This window comes from Pleurodeles waltl, chromosome 11 (genome assembly GCF_031143425.1).
Source record: "Pleurodeles waltl isolate 20211129_DDA chromosome 11, aPleWal1.hap1.20221129, whole genome shotgun sequence".
NCBI classification, from domain to species: domain Eukaryota; kingdom Metazoa; phylum Chordata; class Amphibia; order Caudata; family Salamandridae; genus Pleurodeles; species Pleurodeles waltl.
This window is the reverse complement of record NC_090450.1, coordinates 538,511,559-538,532,627: the sequence shown is the minus strand read 5'-3', so window position 1 is coordinate 538,532,627 and position 21,069 is coordinate 538,511,559. Positions and strand designations below refer to the sequence as shown.

Here is a 21,069-nt window from a genome sequence, read left to right as displayed (position 1 = left end):
ATTCACTTCAATATCTTATAAGTGGCTTACAAAAAGACCCAAGGTCCAACCAATCAGGCAACAGCACCCTCTAGAACCCTCACCACAGAGGCTCCAGTCTCTCGGATTTCCTAGCACAAGAGATTTGTATACATCATGCAAAGAATGTGAGCCTCTATAGGGAGGAGTGTGGGTCACATGTGAATCTATGAAAGATACTAACACTGGGAACTACAGTTACAGGTAAGTAACTTATTTACTTCTCCAGTATTGGATATTTCATAGATTCACATGCTTGAATCAGTTAACCCTTTACTCTCCAAAACATTATACTTATATAGCAAAAGGTGGGAAACTGTATTGGCTAGCCTTATTGAAACAGATGTCGTAGAACTACTTCTCCTACTGCTGCATCACTTCTTTCGACGGAATCCAGACAGTAATGCTAGGTAAAGGTGTGCCTTCTGGACAATTTTGCTGTCCGGCATATCTGTTGAATGGGCACCCCAACAAAGAGGGCTGAGGAGGTGGAGACAGCTCTGGTGGAGTGGGCCTTTACCTGGTTGATAAATGGTTTTCCTGCTTGCCAGTGACTAATTTGGATGGCTAATGCAATCCATCTGGCTATGCTCTGTTTAAAAACAGGAAACCATTTTCTTAAATCTACTTAGGCCACAAATAATTGATCCGCTTTGCTGATAAGATGAGCCAGTGTAAATAGAATTTTAGGCATCTTTTGACATCTAAAGTATGTAAAGACTTCTCAGCAACTGTTTGAGGATTTGGGAAGAATGTTCTCAGTATTACTGGTTCATTTAGATGAAAGTCCGAAGGGACCTTAGGTATAAACTTAGGATGGGTTTGAAGTAGTAACACTGTATGACTTGAATTGGAGGAAAGGTTGTTTTATTGTGAATACTCGGATGTCGCTCACTTTTTTGCCTGAGGTGAGTGCCACCAGTAGTGCTGTTTTCCAAGTGAGATATTTCAATCCCGCCCTGTGAATGGGCTCATATGGATGCCTCATAATTTGCGAAAGCACAACATTAAGCTGTCAAGAAGGATGAGGTAGTTTCACAGGAGGAGAGGTCCTGAATAGCCCTTTAGGGGGGTGTTTTATGAACCTGGAAGACCATAATGAAGGTGTATTAAAGAATCCTCCAAGTCTTGAAATCCCTGTAAGATGAACTCTGATGGAAGAATGGGAGAGGCCGAATCTTGCTAGCTGAGGTAGATATAGAAGAATCTGCTCAAGTGGTGATGTGAAAGGATGAACTTTGGAGTCCATGCACCAGAAACAAAAGTGTTTCCATTTAAGTTTGTATGTTTTGTTAGCTCTCTCTGTCCTAACATTTGCAAGGATTTCTCTACAGTCAGGTGAAATATCTAGCATTGCAAACTAATTGAACTCAGGAGCCAAGCCAACAAGTGAAGCAATGTTGGATTGGGATGACAGACCTGGCCTTAATTCATTGTCAGCAACTTTGATGTTGGTTTCAGCTGAACGCCGGGCTGCTCTGAGAGGAGCAAGAGTTCTGTGAACCACAATTGTCAGGGCCACCTGGGAGCAATGAGGATAATCTGTCAAGGTTCTCTCTTCAATTTCCTGAGGAACCTTGCAAATAACTGGATCGGGGGAAAGAGATCCCTACTGGGATTTTCCTGCTTGTGAAGAATGGGCATTTCCAGTTCTCTCTTGTTGCAAAACCAGGTCAATGTTTGGTTTGCCCCAAAAATGGAAAAGGGTGCCCAGAGTTAATCGACTGAGCTCCCATTCATGGCAGGTGGTATTACTACTGCTCAATGAGTCTGCTATGGCACTGGATGTTCCTGGCACACGTTCTGCTCTCAGAAATATTTGGTGTCGGAGGGTCACCTCATTTTCCTGAGCTTGTTGAGATAGCGCTGGTAAGCATGTTCCTCCATGCTTGTCTATGTACTGCATGCTGGAGGCATTGTCTGTGCAAATGAGCACTGATGAATGTGCTATCTTGGGCAGAAAGGATTTCAGTGTCAAGGCGATGGCGTTCGGCTGTAATAAGTTTATGTGCAGGTCTGTCTGTGAGAGATTCCCTTTTCTTCTGATTGTCAGGTCTTTGAGATGAGTGCCCCACCCCTCCAGGGACGCGTTTGTTGTTATTACATATTCAGGGATCTGTACCAGAAATGATAGATCTTTGTACAGGTTTGACCTACACGACCACCAAAGCATTGCCTGGATCATGTTTGGGGTAATTTGTATGAAGTCGTTGAATGATCCGTGAATTTGTAGCTATGGTTTGCCTAGCTCCTCTGGTACCTGTCTCATGTGAAAGTGGCAATTTGGTATGGAGGGAATGCATGAGGAGAGCATTCCTAGGACTGATTTGTACAGTGAAACAGAAACATACTTTTTTGTGGTTAATTTCTGTGCCAGCTGTTGAATTTTTGTTTGCCTGTCCTGTGAGGCGAAAGCTTAGGTTTGGATTGTATCCAGCAATGCTCCCAAGAAGGTTATCGTTGTTTTGGGGATCAGGTGTGATTTCTGGTCATTGACTGTGAGACGTAAACTGTGGAATTAAGATAGACATGTTGTTGTATTCTTTGCTGCTTGCTGATATGTGCGTGCATTTATAAGCCAGTTGTCCAGGTAAGGGCATATCTGCACTCCTCTCTGTCTGAGATAGGCTGCCCCTGGAGCTAGCATTTTGATGAAAATGTGTGGTGCTGACTTCACTCTGAACAGTAGCACCCTGAACTAGTAGTGGGAGCTGGCTACCCTGAATCATAGACTTTTGTGGTGCTTTGGGTGGATTGGAACATTGAAGCAGGCATCGCGGAGATGTAAGGCTGTCATATGATCTCCTCGGTTGACAAGGTGCAGTACATCCTGAAGGGGATGGTGTTTGGATGAGATAGTCATCCCATTCGTTGTGTGACTGAGATGGCGTCTCTAATTTCATCTTCCTCCCTGTTGTCATCAGTGGAAGGTGCGTCATCCACTGAGGGATCAGCTGAAGTATCAGTCAGTGTTGGCAGTGGTGTTGCAAGTGCAGTAAAAAGCAGTGAAGAACGCACTACCAGTAAGCTCGCTGGAGGAGATGGTCTTGGCGTTGGCATTTGCGGTAACAAAGTTGCGGCCACTGCATCTGGAAATCTGTGGTAGTAGTCTTGGAGCATGTTTTGCAAGTTGGTTACCAGAGACATTGGCATCTGGATTGCAGGTTCATGCTGTTAATGCTCGTCATAAATGGAGTAGTGCTCTTGGTCGTGTCCAGACTTTTCTGCAGCGTAATGTTCATCATAATACTGTTGCTCCTCTTCGTTGTCGTATTGGCATTTCACATGGAGTTCAGATGGACTACGAGCCAAACCAAAAGGGCCTTCCTCTTCAGAGTCACCATCATCCAGGAGATATGCCAAGGAACAAGCGAAACCTTACGGGGTGAGATGTGAGATGGTACAATTGTCTCTCTTGGAGATTTGCTCTTTACTGTTATCAAGGATAATGGAACAAATTATGTTTTTACCAACGAGATGGGTTCCAATGATGTTGTCATCGTCAATTTCCTCGTCAATGGTTCTCTCTTTGACGATGACAGTTTCCTCGTTGATGGTGTCATTATAAAAGGCGACGGTTCCCTTGTCGATGGTGCCGTCGTCAACGGTAATATTCCCGTCAACAGATCTTGCATTGACAGAATTTCCTTTGCTGATGGGTCTCTCGTGGACGTTTTCATTAACAGTTTCATTTTCATTGCTGTAGATATGGCCGCTGTGTATGGTGATGATGCCATTGATAGAGCCTTCTGTTTGGAAAGTACCCTGTTTATTATGATTGTTGATGATAGAGGTGACGGCGAGATAATCACGGGCACGAATGCGGTAGTTAACATCAACGTTACTGTTGTCACAGTCACAGTAGAAGCTGCTGTCGACGAAGCGACCATTGACAGTGGTGCTGTTGACGAGAATGTCAATTGTGAAGTAGAGACTGCCCCAGAGATTTCATAGAAGATGGCAAGCATTTTGATGTTTTCCTTGTATGAGCTTCTTTGATGGAAGGAGTGAAGGATTCAGAATTAACCTTTTCTGCTAAAATGTTTTTCCTTTTTTGAGGAAGAAGGGCGCTCTCCTCTCTTAGAATGTCCAGCAGAGCTATGGTGGGACATTTTCATTGCCTTATGAGATGATCCTGGAGACCCTCTTTTGCTTCGTCTTTCCCTTTTGCAGGATGTTGCAGTCTTTGAGGACCCATCACTATCCTCTTCAGACAGGGGGCATTCCTAAGATCTGAGATTCGGGAGCCACAACAGTAGCCTAACCTCTCTATCCTTCAAAGTCTTTGGGGAAAAAGTGCAGCACATTTTGCAGTCTCTCACCTTGTGCTCCGGATGAAGGCAGTAGATGCAATCCCTATGTGGGTCATCTGAGTGGAGAATCATTTTCCCACAGGTGCCTCAGGGGCTGTAATGATATTTCTGTTTTGACCACTGACTCCACGTTACACTTAGCCTAGCAACACACCGTCACATTAGTGACCACCAACATCATTTTTCCTATTGACTTTATTTTAGCATTAGTCACCGCCACGTTAAAAGTTGCAAGTAATTTTCCACGTTATACAATGGGCTCATGTTTTTATTCTGCATGTTTGTGTGTTCTTTCTCACCGAGGCCTTAGGCTGATAAGAATGTACTAGGACGGCAGGGAACGGTTTTGTTTTGATAGAGGGCACCTTGGGATTTTGGCCAATTCGGACGTGTTCTTTTCTAAGCTGGCCTAATGTAACCAGCATTTTTTAAATAATAAACTTATGCAGTGGGAGGGAGTTTCTAGAATCCTCCTCTCTTGTTTGCTCAAAGTTTAAGAGGCCGAGACCAGATAGACCGGGGAGTGACTCAGATCTCGGACATGCTCAGGACACTGAGGTATGTCATCCTTCCCGTGAGGATAATTGATCTCTCTCTCCGCGATAGATTCTGGGATCTGGCGATCTGATGCTGAATAGGAGGGAGATGAAGCAAATTTGCCCTTGCCTCATGGTGATGCATTTTTAATTCATTATTTGCTTTGCATTGTATTATAGATACATACATTTGCTGTGTATACTGCAGTGGAGAATCAGTTGTACATGTTTATATTTAATTAGTGTGACCATTTTGAAACATGTACTTTCAGCATGCTAATCTCCTTTACGAACCTTGCAAAGTGAATTAATAAATGTCTTCTTTAGACTAAGGAGCGCATTCCAGAGATTTTTTTCAGAGCAAAACAGGGGCTAAATAATCCTTTTTCAATTGGTAATGACATGTTTATTTAGTCAAAATATGTGGAAATATAAAGAACAAAGGTTGTCCTGAAGAGAAATCTTCTCAATATCTGAGAACAAAGGCAGAAAACTGAGCAGAGCTCAGGGAGACCCCAGTCACACGATGTGCAGTAGAATATCTGAGAGACTAGAGCCTCTGTGATGAGGGGTCTAAAGGGTGCTGTCACCAGACTGGCTGGACTTTGGGTCATTTTTAAGGACACCAATAAGCTACTGAAGTTAATATCTCTAACAGTAAATCCTATGTAGATTTTTCTCTACTGCTTTCTATGGTACCGTGGGACCCCCACTTCGATGACGGGGAATGATTCAAGCATGTGAATCTATGAAAGAAAATATTTGAGAAATGTCTTTTGTGTTTGAAGCCATAGATTTACAATTAGAGTGTGGGAGGCTGTATGTTTTAGACACAGGAGTAAGAAGGCTATAGGTTTATTTTGGAAATGTGAGGACACTGGATTCTTCATGGTTTAGAAGTCTCCAGGTTTTGCTTTGGGAGAACACAAGTTACTATTTGGCAGGATAATAAGGGCCGTAGGTTTTGCTCAGACTGGATGAGGGCTTAGGTTTTTTTTCCGGTGTAGGATGCAGGAAGATTGCTGTCAGGGTGTAGGAGAAAGGAATTTTAATGGGTTTAGGAGGCCATGGATTTCATGTTGTGGTTACTAAACCATAAAGCACCATAGGTTTATTTTCAGGGATAAGGATTTTATGTTTTTTTATCAGAGATTAGGAGGATATAAACTAACTTCCAGGGATAAGAGGCCTTAGATTAGTTTACAGAATATATAAGCCTGTGGGGTTCTCTTTAGAGGTAGAAAGGCCAGAGATTACAGCTTCGGGTTAGGAAGAAATAAGATTCCTTCTAGGAATTATGGGGCCAAAAAGTGCCCTTAAACGCACTGTTTAGAGCCCTAATTTGTAAAATAAACCTTTTCCGTAAGGCTGTATTTTGGAGGCAGATGCGGTGTAAAACATTTTAGGAGGTCAAGGGGTAATAGTTTACATTTTTCCTCTTAGTAGGCTGTCCTCTGGGTTAGGGTGACTATTTAGGGTGCAGAAAACAGTAGGTTTCTTAATTACTTAAGCTTTGGAAAGAATCTATGCAATGAATGCATACATGATACATACCTAAATAACAAAAAGAAGTATAATTAATGCAAAGTTCTTCAGTAGCCAGAGGTAGCACATCCATAGTGCCAAAATAGTAAAATAAGTAGAACAAGAGGATGGGAGGAAATGGGAGGTGGGGTAGGGAAGATTGTAATACATAATGGTGACAATGGACGTACTCTCTGGAATGTCATAGCATGGAATATACAATCAATCCAGAGGGTTATTTTTTGGCAGTGAGGCTGTAAATGATCTTTTCAGGAATTCCGTGGCCACACATTTTCTATCCCGGGGTTACCTGACATTTCCAGATTGGTTGCCAGTAGGTTACCTTATGAGGTTTATGGTGCCCTAGGTTTCCTTTCAGGTTCAGAAGGGACTGGGATAACTTTCTAGAATTTAGGAGGCTGGAGGAGTCCTTTCAAGGAGGAAGGGAAGACTCTAGGTTTCCCTTTTAAGTGATTAGAAGCCGTAGGTTACCTTTTCAAGCATTTAAGAATCCATGTTTTTCTTTCTGTATTTTGTCATTCCATACAGTTCCGTTAAGGTACGCCAGTGGCTTGGTTACCTTTTGGGGGCTGGCAGAGCTTCGAGTGCTTGAACAGGTGTCTCTTCTGGAAAGGAAGGATAACTGTGTCTTGAAGATCAGCGATGACATCATCGAGCCCTGCAATGTCATTCCAAGTCACCTGAAAAAGAGATGGAGTTTAAACATAGGAATTGGCTATGAAAGTCAGGGAGAATCCGGTCCAAAGAGCAGAAGTCAGAGGTGGAGTTAGTCCTGAGGTGCTACTGCCATGTTCATTATAGGGTGCCCAAAAGTGAAGAACTGTTTTCCACCCACGAACAAACAGTGCGGTCAGAGAGCTCTGTAACATTCTTAGGTATTACATATTTTTATGATCTGCCTCTAGGGATGCGCTAATCCTAACAGTCACAACACGCCCCTGCTCTCTGACTGCCAGTTCCTTCGCCACCCTCTACTTCAGTGCCAGTTATCCCCATCCTCTGACTTCCTAAAAGCTAATGTTACCACTGTACTTGCTTGACTTAGGACTACTGATTTTTTCTTCGCCCCTCGTCTCTTACCTTGATGTCTCTGGGGTTCACTAGATGGGCTGCAATGCTCATCTCATGCTCTGTTAGTATAAGACCTTCAACGCCTATCTTCTTCATCAAGCGTTGAGCCTGGGAACACAGACATAGAGCATCATACACACCCTTGACATGTCAAGTACTGTACAACAAAGAATAAAAGCATTCCAGCCACAGAGGCAACCATGATCAGCAATGTGTCAATATACAGAGTTAAACTTCCTTAAACGCTGACAATCCTGCCCAGTGTCGTGCCAAAAGGTTCCAGAACTACTGATACTCATGGAGCCAGTCTTCTAGTAGATGTTATAGTTGTGTGAGGTAAAATATAACCTAACTGCTGAGAAATACATTTGCAGTTGTATAAAGGTAAATTGGGCTGGACAGCAGGGGGGAAATATGTTGAGGCCATTGTATCACATGGTTGCAGAATGTTGATACTGCTTTTGCAGACAGTACAAAGAGATCGTACGGAACTGTTTTCCATTTGCCTAGAACTCAAAATTTGCCTAGCATGTTTGCCTATTTTGTTACTTCGAAATTAACCATATAAGTGAATCCTCTTAAGTCCACTTAAAGCATACACGTTGGTCATGAGAAGGGGATGGTGCAACAAAACAGATGGTAGGACAGTCTCAACTAGAGAGGTCAGAGGGCCATAGACACAGGGCAAGGACAGCCATGGAAGTAAAAAGACATACACGATAAGAAGTAAGAGAAGGAGTTGAAAAAGGCAGTAGTAAAAATGAATATTTTGTAGTAGTCATTACGAATTCACACCTATGCATTTTATTGTAACAGCTATTAATAACATTAATAAAACCAAAAAGCAACTTGATATGCTGTTGTGCAAACATGCACCAACAAATGTATGTCTTTGAGTGCACTTTATCTTTTAATCAAAACTGCCTAGTTTAATGACCAATTACCTTGTCATTATATATTGTATAGCACATATGATGCTACATTTCTACAGTGCAAAACTAAGATGTGACAGAACACAAATCGGTTCATTCTAAACATAAAGAAGTAACGATATAGGTGGACATTGCCGCCTGAACATACCTTTACAGTTTTTTTCAATTCACAAACATTTCAAAGTGTGTCTCGAAAGCTGTGTCAGGTGGAGATTTCCAAATGGACTACTGGGAATGTAATGTGACATATGTCACAGGATCCTAATCAGAACTTCCACATTTTCTGATTGCCTATGTGTGAAAGGCCTGCAGTCGCCGTGTTCTTAACCGCGATATTTCTATCTCATATACTTCACATTATAAATGTCACCTAACTGATAGCTAAATGTTACACTATTAACGTATTTATTACAAGTGCCCCTGTCAGATGTGATAATAATTGCATCCAATTAAATCTAACACCAAGGTTTTCGGAAATTAATGTATTGGTTGCGACCCGTGGCTTGTTCAATCCAGTTCCAGGCACTGCCTTTGTTATACCTGCCCTTTATGGTGGAAGAGGCAACGCAAAGAACAGAAGGTAAACATTGATGTGATGTGTACTGCAGCTCCGCCAGTAACCCGAGGCACCAAATACTTAGTTCTGTGAAACAAATAAATATTGTAGTGTCATGTATACTATCCTGAATAAAATAAACAATGAAATTAAAAAATACACATTTTTTAAACGAGATGTTGCTGGTTTTCATTGATATTGTGAACACATGGAAAATTATATGTTTGAAAAAATATTTTCTTCTTTGCTTCAAGAAGTGATAAATCCTTACAAGTGATGATAATCAAATATATATTAACAATCCGAAAGAATAATTTAAGATAATAACGTAGTTCACATTCAGTATATGGTTTACATGAAGTCATACACATGGACATAAGCAATATTGTGTTTTAATTCTATGTGTTTGTCTTTCTTTGATTTACCAGTATAGTTTATGCTTGTAGTCTATGTTAAGGAAACCATTAAGTCATGAGGGTTAGTAATACAAGTAACTTTGCATCCCAGTGTTATTTTGTGTGTGATTTTAGCACTATAGTCTCCTCTTCCAAGTGAGGCATAATTTTTCAGGTAATGAAAAAAGGTGTAGCGTTCCTATCATGTCAGCACTCAATTTAAAATGTAGGTGGTATGGGGGCGTGGTCTGGCCACGATCTATGATGGCCACCTAGGAGCCGAGCTCCGTAAGGCGGCGCGCTGCGAGTCGAGGGCGCGGGGCCAGGGGCACGGCGAAGGCCCCCCAACCATTGCTGGAGTGCGCGCGGAGGGTCGGAGCCACAGGGGAGCCGTCGGCTCGAGCGGGAGATGTGTGCTCTCCCATGAGAGACTGGGGGGAGAGCGGAGGACGAGATCGAGGCCCGCGGCGGGATGGAAAGCCGCGGCCGCGAGTAGAAGAGTGGCCCGAAATAGGAGACACGCCTTCCGGAGAGCGGCCTGAGGTAGGAGGCGCACCTCCCTTTATTGTGGACGCTGGAGACGGCGGATGACCGGGAATCCACCCGCCCACCCTCGCCGACCCGAGCGGGAGACAACCGCTCTCCCCCGAGCCTGGGGGGAGCGGAGGACGAGCCAGAGGCCCGCGGTGTGGAAAGCCGCAGCCTTGAATAGAAGGGAGGCCCGGCCCTGGAGGCGCGCCTCCCTCCTTTGTGAATCTAGGGGGGGCGGACACCAAAGAGCTCCCCCGTCTGCCCCAGCAATCTACCCAACTCAGCTGGGGACCTGGAGAGCCCTACACTCGCGGCCCTCGCAACACTTACCCCTCCACCTCTATCCTGTGCCATAACGGAGGCACTCAGGGGGAAACAAAACTATGAAAAAAACGAAAAAACGAAAAATAAAAACGAACAAAGAACAAAGAAGAACTAAGTAGCAGAAAAGAAGAGGAAGAAAGAAAAAAAAAAGGGGGAAAGACAGAAAGAAAGAAAGAGGGGAAGAAAGAAAGAAATAAGATCAGGGACAACAACAACAGTTGTGCCCTCGAGGACCCAGGAGGCCCAATCTAGGAGGCGCACCTCATCCTCACTCCTACTAATTCTCCTTGTTTGCGGTCTTCCTCGCCAACGCAGGGGCCGGTGAGCGGCAGGGGTCTCATCCCCATACTGACCTCCCCCCTCCCCTGGAACAGTGAGAGATTGCCTGAGATTGCACCTGTACCCGGACTCACACTCTGCCCAAGCATCTGGATGTCTGCTCTCTGAGGTTGTCGGTGCCCCCTCCCTACCTACCTACCCCCTCTTTCTTCATTTTCTACGCTCTCTGCATTTGCTGTGACAAGGACAGGTATCCTCTGGACCTCTGCATGCATGGGGGAACCTGCAATGCCCAGGGGCAAGACGACGGGCAAAACATCGGGTAAACCAGCCCGCCAACTACTCTTCTCCTAAGCCCTGCATCAACAGAAACACCCCCCGTAGAGGACCCCCGTACCAACATGACAGATGACACGCAAGGTGCGTCAATGGACCGTATATTACAGGAGATATCGGTGGTGGGTCGCAAATTGGAGGGTATGGACAACGCCATGGTGGCGCTGACGGCAGAGACAAGATCTATGCACCTGGAGATAGCGGCCTTCTAGTCGCAAATCTCCGGGCTAGACCACCGAGTGACGACAGAGGAAACCCATGTAGCCTCCTGGACCGAGAGAGACCAGGAACTCCTGCACCTTCGTAGTATACTAACTGACTTGGAGGACAGAAGCTGCAGAAACAATATTCGCCTTCTCGGATTTCCGGAAGGCATTGAAGGCGCGGACATACTCTCCTACTTACGAGACACACTCCCCAAGCTAACGGATACAACATTTGATCCTCCTTTGGAATTTCAAAGGGTGCACAGACTTGGTCCCAAGAGACAAGACGGAAAGGGCCGCCCTCGCCTAATCATAGCCTGCATGCTGCGCCATGGGCAGGCTCGCCAACTGCTACAGACAGCCCGAATGCAAGGTCCACTTCGGTTGGGCACCCTGGAAATCCGACTTTCAGCTGACTTTTCCAAAGAGACTGCAGAACGAAGGAGAGCTTTCCTTTCCTTTCGCCCTCGTCTTCGCCACTTGGATGTGAAATTCGGCCTATTCGAGCCGGCCAGGATGTGGATCACCAAGAACGGGGAATCACGGACCTTCTACGACCCGGAGGACCTGAGAACATTCCTAGAGGGACTCCATGACCAGACACAATCCATGGAAACAACAGCCCAGACCCCCCAGGACACACGGGCCTACCCTCGGGAGCCGGCCATCCAGAAACTGCACTTGATCCTGACGGAAGAACGACCATGGATCCCCAAACCAGGGGAAGAGACCTAGACAGACTAACAAAAAGCTGTGACGACAGGGGCCAAGTACTCCAGGCAGTGGTGATGTACACACAGCAGTCAGATAGAGACAATTCCCAATCCCCTTTGAAACCCACAGTGCCCCCCACATGAGGCCAAACGGGCACAGTGCCCTTCGGGGCCTTCGCTATTGTAAACCATGGACTGTTGCGGATGCGCCAAAGGGATCCTACGGCGGAGAAGACCAGATGGAGAGATGAGTACTTGTTTTTGTGCACCCCTAAGACATAATAACACTGAGAGCCATTGCCTTTGATCGGCCTCGACTTTTTTTTATTGTTCTTGATTGTCCTTGCTTATTCCCATCTGTTTCCGTATATCCTTCCTTGCTCTCTCTTCCCTTGGAGGCTCAGAAATTCCCCCCCTTCTTTTTCAGTAACACCACCCCTATTTCATCTGTTTCATCTGGAAAAACGATTTTGAGCACCCTCTAGGAACTGTTAGAACTGTTATACTGTTTTCATTTACTGCTAATTCGTCCTGGTTGGGTTTGTTTTCCAATGAGTGCTGTGGAGGGCCCACTGTGGGCGGTAGAGTAGAGTAAAGTAGATTATAGGTACAACTGCCTAGCGTATAGGAGCATCATAGCACTTTAGATAAAATTATGGTTCATGGTCCTTGCGGCTAAATCCCTCTAGATACGACCAAGGTACTGACCCTGTTTCCCCCAAAAAACCTGCAGATCCACGCTGCGCTTTTCTCCTGCTTTCCGCTCCCTTTCCTCATCCCACTTCCCCCTCCCCTTCCAAAGAGACAGCACCATCCCACCTCTAGATCTAAGATGTCATAAGAGCAGTACATGCCCTCTACACAACCCCCCCCCCTCGGGCCCCTCACTTCCTTCCCGTGTAGCCCAGATCCACGCGCAGATGCAAGTGTCTGTATAGGGGCGACCTGGGTGCTGCGTGTGAGCCGCCTCCCTCGGCGCGGGGTCCGCCGGCCAGGCGTCGGAGCTGAATCGGCCTAGGTTTTAGACCCGCAGGTTAAAGTTCGCGAACGCCGGGGCTTTAGTCCCGATCTCCTTCTTTTTCTTCTAATCTTTCTTCTCTCCTCCAGACTTGCCTACTGGTTCCCTTTCTCTGCTCATGCTTATTGTCTTCTCCTCCCCCCACCCCCCTTCCCCGCCTCTAGAGTCCGAGCTCAGTCCCTACTCCCCCTCCCTCCCTTCCTAACCCCTTCCCTCCCTCTCCTGCCCTACGCTTAGTGCCCACACCCTCGGGTGGGTTTCCATAAGAAGCGGGGATGCCCAACACCAACAAGGCACCGGCAGCACCCCTACGAATCATATCATGGAATGTAAATGGCCTCACCTATTTCATTAAGCGAAACAAAATTCTATACTACCGTAACTCCAAACAGGCCGACATTGCCCTATTACAAGAGACACACCTGGACAGACTAGAATCCGACTAATGCACTAATATGGGTAATGGGAGAGACACTATAAATAGGGGGCATGGAGATAGGACTAATTTACTGTGATCAAGACCAGTAGGTCGAAACGCGTCGGTGGTGAAGGATGGTGACTTATTTCTGACTGCAATAAAAGAAAAAGAGAGAAAGAACTTCCTCCTGGAGTGCGGTGGTAAAGTTGCTTGCAACTGTTTGTTCTTGGATTTATGAGAGGAAATGATCCATTCCTCACACCTGCACCAGCATGAAAGAGCGCGCCGTAAGGAGGACCAGTTTGTTTGTTTATATATATATATATATACATATATATATATATATATATATATATATATATTCACTTGAAAAAACAAAGGTTACAGGGACATTATAGTTAGGTTCTGAATTTACTTGCACAAAACCAAAGAAATTCAGCAGTTATAGTTAGAGTTATTTCAAGTAATTGTATACTAGAATATCTTCTAGTATACAAGGATTATAGAACCTGTCATATTCACTGTATGATGCCATCAGTGCTGCCATGAATGATGTCATTTGCGATGTCAACAGTGATGTCAACAATAATGTAATTTAACATGTCATAAGTGATTAAATATGTGGAGTCATAAGCAGTGCAAGGCAGGCGAGCATGTTATGATTAGTTCCCTACACTACAGCTAGTGAAATTTAGTGTTTTCTTTTTAAACGTTAGTTTTTGTGTTATTTCAACACTTCACACTAACATCACTTTAACCTTTGTTATTTCATTTAATTTCTAGGATTTTTTTATAAATGCAATTTAAGATCTTAATACCATACCTAAATATACGTCACATTAACGTTTGGTATCTTCAGTGAATTTCTGAGGTTTTTTTTAATTAAAAGTAAGATCTTATTACCATACCGAACAAAAACGTCACTTCAATGTTTGTGTCTTTTCAGTGAATTTATGTTTTTTTAATCACATTCAGCCACCTGCTCTGCTGAGCATGGCTTTCAGCTGTGCACAGCAGGTGTTTGGAAGCAGGGTCTGGCCTCCAGTTGGGCTCTGCACCCAACCCCCTGGCGTTTACAGCCAATCACCTTTAGCCTTGCACAGCGTGGGTTTGGATGAAGTGCGTGGCAGCTGGCCAGGCTCTGCAGCCAATCTCATGTATGTGACCAAACCACCAGCTGCCCCATCAGCAAGGCCAGGCTCTGTACCCAACCCCCACAGGCAACCAACCGCTCGGAGGTGACCAACACCCTATGGACATGTACAGGGTGGGGTTGGCCACCCTCCTGCATGCAGCCAACCCTCCGCTGCACACAGCCTTTGGCTGTGTACAGCGGGGGGTGTTGGGTGCAGGGCCTGGCCAGGACCTGTGCTCAACCCCCAACCAGCAGCCAGTACCCTGCTGTGCAGCAGAGGTTGGGTGCAGTGCCTGGCCAGAGGCCAGCCCTCTGCGGATGCTAATCCCCCCTGCTGACCATCTCCCAACATTTGACAAACGTATTACTTTTTTAAATGTTCACCGTACCACAGTAATCCTGCAGTACTACCACTCTAAGAATCACATCCATGGTACCCGGGGCCGTACAAGCTTCCAACTACTAAACCTTGCACAGTCTTGTGGTACATCTCGCAGAGTACCATGGTACTTCCCGCAGACTACATCTGTACCTCACAGGAAGGCTGGGCTGGGTCCTGTGGCATGAAAAAAAATCCATGAATTCCGTGGGGGAGAGTGTCGCTCTTGACACTCTCCCGCACAAGTGCTGTGGGTCAGGGTATCCCTAACCTGCCCCCAAATATGTTTTTTAAAACTAATTTGGGACACAAGGACTGGGTCATCGAGCCCTGTTATTTGACCATACCATTTTTGCCAGATCTCTCAAAACCAGCTTTATCAGTTACAGAGCTTTCAAGACAGGCACTTCTCCCTACCTGGCAGATAAGCCCACCATCTCCCCTTGCTCTCGACACGTGCAAACCATGACCCGATCATACTGAAGAAGTGCAAGAAAGGAAAACAGCAACAGGTCTTCAGCTATTCACCAGGATTTGAAACAACACTCCTGTATCCATCAGGGCCACCAAACTCTGCTCTAATTTAGCATTGAGCTGAAGAAATACTTTCTAAATAACTCTACCTCATGGTGAAATAACAGTCCACTTCTACTCTCTGAAACCAGCTACCCTTTCAATCAACTGTTGATTGTATCTTTTCCCTTGACCCTGTGCTGTACCACACCCCTTTTCAGCTAATTTTACACTACACAAATACTGTATACATACATGTTTCAATGGGGACCATTATCCCCAAAAAAGAATATAAACAGTGGAGTTTTACGGAGTAGCGTGGCTTATTCACAAACAAAGCAGCCGCTTCGAAGGGAAAGCACGCTGTGAAACATGAGAGTGGTGAGCTATATTTTATAGAGGATGAGACAATGCTGACGGCAGCGCTGCCTAGATTAAGGAAGGCAGGGCAGACAGTCAGCAGGGCGCACTAGTCAGCGGCCACCATTACCCATAAAGGACAATTATTCGACTTGGGAACACTCATGGGATTCGCTGAATTTAGAGCAATCTATGACCTACCTGATGGGCAGTTCCTAACACACATACCCTCTGCAAAGCTGATGACGTCACATGGGATAAATCAGATCACGAGAAGGAAATGGATACCATTTTACACACACTACTAACGTAAAGAACTCATCTCTACAAAAGTTACAAATATACGTAGGGCAATCAAATGGTGGTAGACAGTGAGCTTATCAAACCTTACAACCAAGTGGACCTTGAAATTGAACTTTCTGATTACTGTGACTGGCTGGCAGTCCTCTGCCATTTATCTAGGGTATCCAGGAATGCAGGTCTCAAATTGCTGCAATTCAACTACGTGCACAGTGCGTAACTCACACTGGTCAGTTTCCACCAGATATTTATTAATGTACACCATAGATGTGCTAGATATGGTGCAGATGAGGTAGATGACCGGGCGTGCAATGCAATCCAGACTTTCTGGAGAGATGTGTGCACTGTGGTGACGAAACTGACTTACAGACATGCCTTTTAGGTTTGTTGGACAGGCCCAAAACCAACAGCGCGTTCATGAGCCTTGTAATGGGCCTTGCAAAACCAACCAATGCAGTTTGCTGAAGGTACCGGATCCGTCATCACTTGAGGTCTGGAAACTGGAACCTTAAAAGTGGGCTCTGGCACAAGACATTGCCATTAGGCTTTTGAGATGGAGAGGTGGGAAACCCGGTGTAACTGTGGGCTGGGACACCATTCTTCTGGCATCTTCCCCCAAGTCTCATGACAAGCCACCATAGAGGCCATTAGGACTCTAGCACATATATTGGCACGCTGGTCAACTTTGTATAACACCACCCATACAACCCTCATAGGGATTCATGCCAGCATCCACCACCATGTGCATCTATTCGCACTTTTACACAAGCTCCATCATATTGGCTCGTTCCCATGATAGTGTCTGTCCAATCCGTCAGCTGCCACAGGCTTAACCCAGATTTTTGCCGCATTGTTAATAAGTGCAACTGAATTGCTGTATGCCTTTATGGATATTGGATTATCATTTGGAGGGGACAAGTGTCCAGTCCCAAAGAATAAGGGCACATATTAAACAAAAAAAATCTGTGCTCAGACTCTGCTACCATGACACAAAGCAGTCAGGATTAAATCAAAGGCAATGTGTAAAGTATACACAGTAGGAAAAGTCTCACAAAACACAATAAAACTCCACAACCGATATTAAAATAAAGAGTAACCTTTTATAAGCAAAATAAGATCAAATGACAAAAAAAATCTAATAAGAACAACCTGAGTTGTGAACTGTTAAAGATTTAAGTAAAAATAGAGCCAACAAAGAGGCTTACCATGATAGAGCCCTGGTTGGTTAAACCAAGTGGATTGGTCTCAGTAAAAGTCTAAAAGGAAAAAAGTTTTAAAACCACATAAATACACCTCTAAGGCTGCAGGACTCTTGCGGTGTCTCGCAGAAGCCAACAGTAAAGTCCAATGCAAAGTCCAGTTGCCACTGATCAGCTTGGCACCTGAGGGGAAAGACCTCTTGCAGCTTTTCTCTCCCTGTGTCCACACAAAGTGAGCCAACTGACTCATGAAGTCTACTTCTTTGTCCTGGGTTTAAGAGGGAGCAGGTCCAGTACTTCAGGGTTCCTCTCAGGTCACAGACAGCAAGTCAAGTCCTCTTCTGATCTTCCACAGCTCAGGTAGGTCTTCTAAGGATGATGCCTGGGGAAGCCAAATTTATGCCTGGCACCAGCTAGTGGGTGGGGGTGAATCTGGGCCACTCCCTAAACAATGGGGTAAAGGTTTTCGGTGACAACCCTATACACTTTTGCAGCAGTTCCTGTTGGCCCTACAACAAACAATCCCACAGTGCCCCTGACTCTCAAAATCCAAGATGGGGAAACCATACTGCCCTTGTGCTGAGCCTGTGTGGGCACTAGGAGGTTTGGCCAGGGTAATGAGCAGTCCCTTCCTTTGAGGCAGGGAAAATTGATCTTTTTTAAAGTTACATTTCCCACAAAGTTAATAAAAATCTGACTTCACCATTAGATTGATTTTTATTAAATATAAAAATAAATCTGTAAATGAAGCCTGTATCTGGCACAGGTCAAACATTATAGATTAGCTTATATAATCTATACTTCAACTTTTCCTGTCTGTTACAAACTTACCATTTACAATGGTGTTGTGGGCTTAGTCACTTGGGAACATGCCATTTCTAATGTCACACAAGTTGCATTCTTAAATATTATACACACTACTTTGTGGGCTGCAAGATGTGTTTAGGGTGACATTTGATACTTTAAATAAGATTTTCCTATGTGTCAAAGGGGTGACTTTGACAAGGCTGTGCAGCACGGCTCTAGCTACTGCTGTCAGGCTGCACAGGGTAAGCCTGAAGCCATGTTCTCATCACACTACCGGATAGCATATTCATTGTGCATCCCACAAGTGGCATTTAACTTTCCATGCTATAGGTGTATGTCTGCAGTACATACTATGGCTTTATAGGAAAGTTAAATATGCCAGTCAGGTTTTAAGTCAATCTTGACATGTTTAGGGACAAGAGCACTTACACTAGTACTGGACATCAGTGTCACAGGGTTAGAGTTCAAGACTACAAGCAGGTGAGTCCCTAAAGAACTTAGGGGTGACCACCTAAAAAGAGGTCAATTTACAACATATAGAATAAGCCTGATAAAAAGCAATTTAATGAAATGATGGCAACCTGTAAATTCGCCTCAGTGAATCAAGGCGAGGACGATATCTATGTTAGAGGCAATTTAAAGGCTGCATTACTAAAATTGAGCAAGAGGTTGTTCACCTGGCTCACTGAATTTTCATGCTGCAAGCAAGGAGTTCAGAGGTCAAAATAGAGTCTGACCATCGAGACTAATTTGAGGAGTGCGCTATAGCTTTGATCACACATCTTGGAAGCTACGTCCCTGTAAGATATAGCTCTAAGAGCTTACTTCGTCACAGTGGGGTTGCCCAGTTTCCCAAGCCACAATGAAGACATGTAAGCTCTTGTTCGGGGTTTTCTGCAGGAGAAGGCTGTGGGTTCTTGTGCCTCATACCGGGGAAAGTGATCACTGTCATTAGGCTCCCTACAAAGGGACTGGTCAGTAGATACCAGACCTGGAACACTAATGGTGCAACAGGATAACGCAGATCAAAGAGAGTTAAAGGCTAAAGTGGCAGCCGAAAAAAATATTTTTTGCTTCTTTTGGTGGGTGGGTAGACAAGTGTTTCCAGACCTGAGTAAGACAACTATGCGGAAGAAGTAATAAATGCAAATTAAAAAAGTAACTCATACCTAAGGATTTTCAGCAGTATCACTGTGGTTCCCCTACAGATTAGGGGAACAATATGAAAGGATAAGCTACAGCTTTACTAACCATGAGGCTGCCAGAGAGTTAATAAGGTCACATCACTGCATTACCACTAATGTGAGAGGAAAGGACCTGAAGTTACTTTTTTTACTTCATTGGTCTGATAATTTCTATTTGGGGCTTGTCAGCCAAATATGAATACTTCCCTCTGTTTCATAGGAAGTTAAATGAAGTGCCTTTAACTGTTGAGATACGTACTTTTGAGTAGAATTACCACTCCTAAGGTGTATTCCCACTAGAGGTCTACTGACTCCCCACACACAGAGCCCAGTTTCTTAGGCCATTGAGCTTGTTAATTGTCAACGTGATATGCAACTGAGTAAACTACTTCAGATAGCTCATCATAGAATATATGGAGTTCAGTTGATGTAATTGCAGTATTGCTATCACAGTTGCTATTCATTTTCTGATGACTAGTTGTTTTCCTTTGACAGCAATGCTGTATTGTGCCTGCTGCTTGTAATAAACATACTTCAACCAATGAATGGCTGGCTCACGAGGGGACCCAGGTGGAGTGAGTTCAATTGTGTGAGTGGAACGGTTAACTGTAGGTTGACAAGGAGACCTAAGGGAGGAGATGTCAGCAGGATGTGCTCGAAGGGTGATGAGCTTGAGGTCTGATTGTGAATGACAGACTGAGCAGGAGGACCAAGGACAACATGGAAAAGACCCTCGGTATATTGCTTACTCGCGTTCTCACCTCGCTCTCCCTTGCCCTACCTCCTGCTAGTCTTAAAATACCCCCCAAATCCTCCCACTTGCCCCTCTGCCAGAGAGTCCATACCTTCTTCTTCAGGCGTTGTCTTTCCTCCCGTGATGGGTCCAGAGCATCACACACCCACTTGATGCTGAAGTAGGTGACAGCTCCAAAGACGGACAGGCGAAGCAGCATCCCAATGGCCTGGCTTCTTGTCAGGGGCCGGAGCAGGAGGTCTTGAGGGGTCTCTCCTAGAATCATGTTGTCCACCACCTGCTCAAGGGTAAGAGCCTAAGGACTGGAGACAAAAACATTATCAGATCATTTTGTCTGCGGTTGTAGCTGCAGAGATTAAATCATCCTGGAGCATCCTAGAGCTGTGAAGGAAGAGCAGAGGAGACTGCAATGATGCACCAAATCTGGGCTAACTCTGTGTACTCTACTTCTGCCTTTGCTGCGGCTATATTTTATCCGAGGAAGCTTGCACTGGTGCGGTCTACCGTGTAACTACTATAGATGTGAAATGGTGACTTGCACTGCTACTGCGTGCTTGTGGGACCTCTGCTTGCGATTTGCTGCCTGTATGGCACATTGTTGCGTCCGAGCTGCTTTCATTGCTGTTCCTGTTTTGTGTTGGAGAAGTGGTTGTACAGCTGCTGCGTGTGTTGTACCTCTACTATGGGCAAGGATAGATTACATGGAAGATGCCTGTTCCGTACACGGTTTGTGTGAGGGAAATGTGTATGTCTGGTCCTGATCTGTTCTTGTTGTTTGTGCGTGATGGAAGCGTTCACTGCTGCCTGTTATTCTGTACCTGATGTTTGTCTGTGCGTGGGGTGTTATTGGCTGAAAATCCAGGACTGGTTGCAAAACACTCTAGAGACGTGGGCAAGTTTACAGCTACGCACTCATTGCCTTTTGTCTGCTTGTGAAGTGAATTGAGACTGCAGACGGACCCTTGTTACTTATGATGCCCTGCGGGGGATGGAGCTTAGCTAAACACTAGTCCCCAGAGATAAGGGCGGCCGTCTGCCAGTTGTGAACACCTGGCAAGTGTAAAAAGTTACCTTTGGCCGTAAATGTAAGCTTATGATTGAATTTATCTTTATGAACAGGTTTGATTAATTTGCTTGATTAATTTGCACCATCATGCCTGATATCCCATTTATGTCACGATATCAGGAGCAAGTAAAACGTGAGGAGCCGACCCCAAGCTTCCGGTGCGCATCCTGCACAGGGGCGC

At 45.0% G+C, this 21,069-nt stretch overlaps 1 protein-coding gene across 1 annotated transcript in view; it reads right to left on the bottom strand.

Annotated features, from left to right (window-relative positions):
- The window catches only part of LOC138265856 (outer mitochondrial transmembrane helix translocase-like), a 114,009-nt gene that overhangs the window by 53,553 nt on the left and 39,387 nt on the right, over window positions 1-21,069 (bottom strand). Inside the window, exons 2-4 of the mRNA XM_069213953.1 lie at window positions 19,914-20,124; window positions 7,493-7,591; window positions 6,972-7,092 (exon numbers count right to left, since the gene is read on the bottom strand). Of these exons, the coding sequence (XP_069070054.1) occupies window positions 6,972-7,092; window positions 7,493-7,591; window positions 19,914-20,087 (394 nt within the window). The 5' untranslated portion in view covers window positions 20,088-20,124. The remainder of the gene's footprint in view (window positions 1-6,971; window positions 7,093-7,492; window positions 7,592-19,913; window positions 20,125-21,069) is intronic.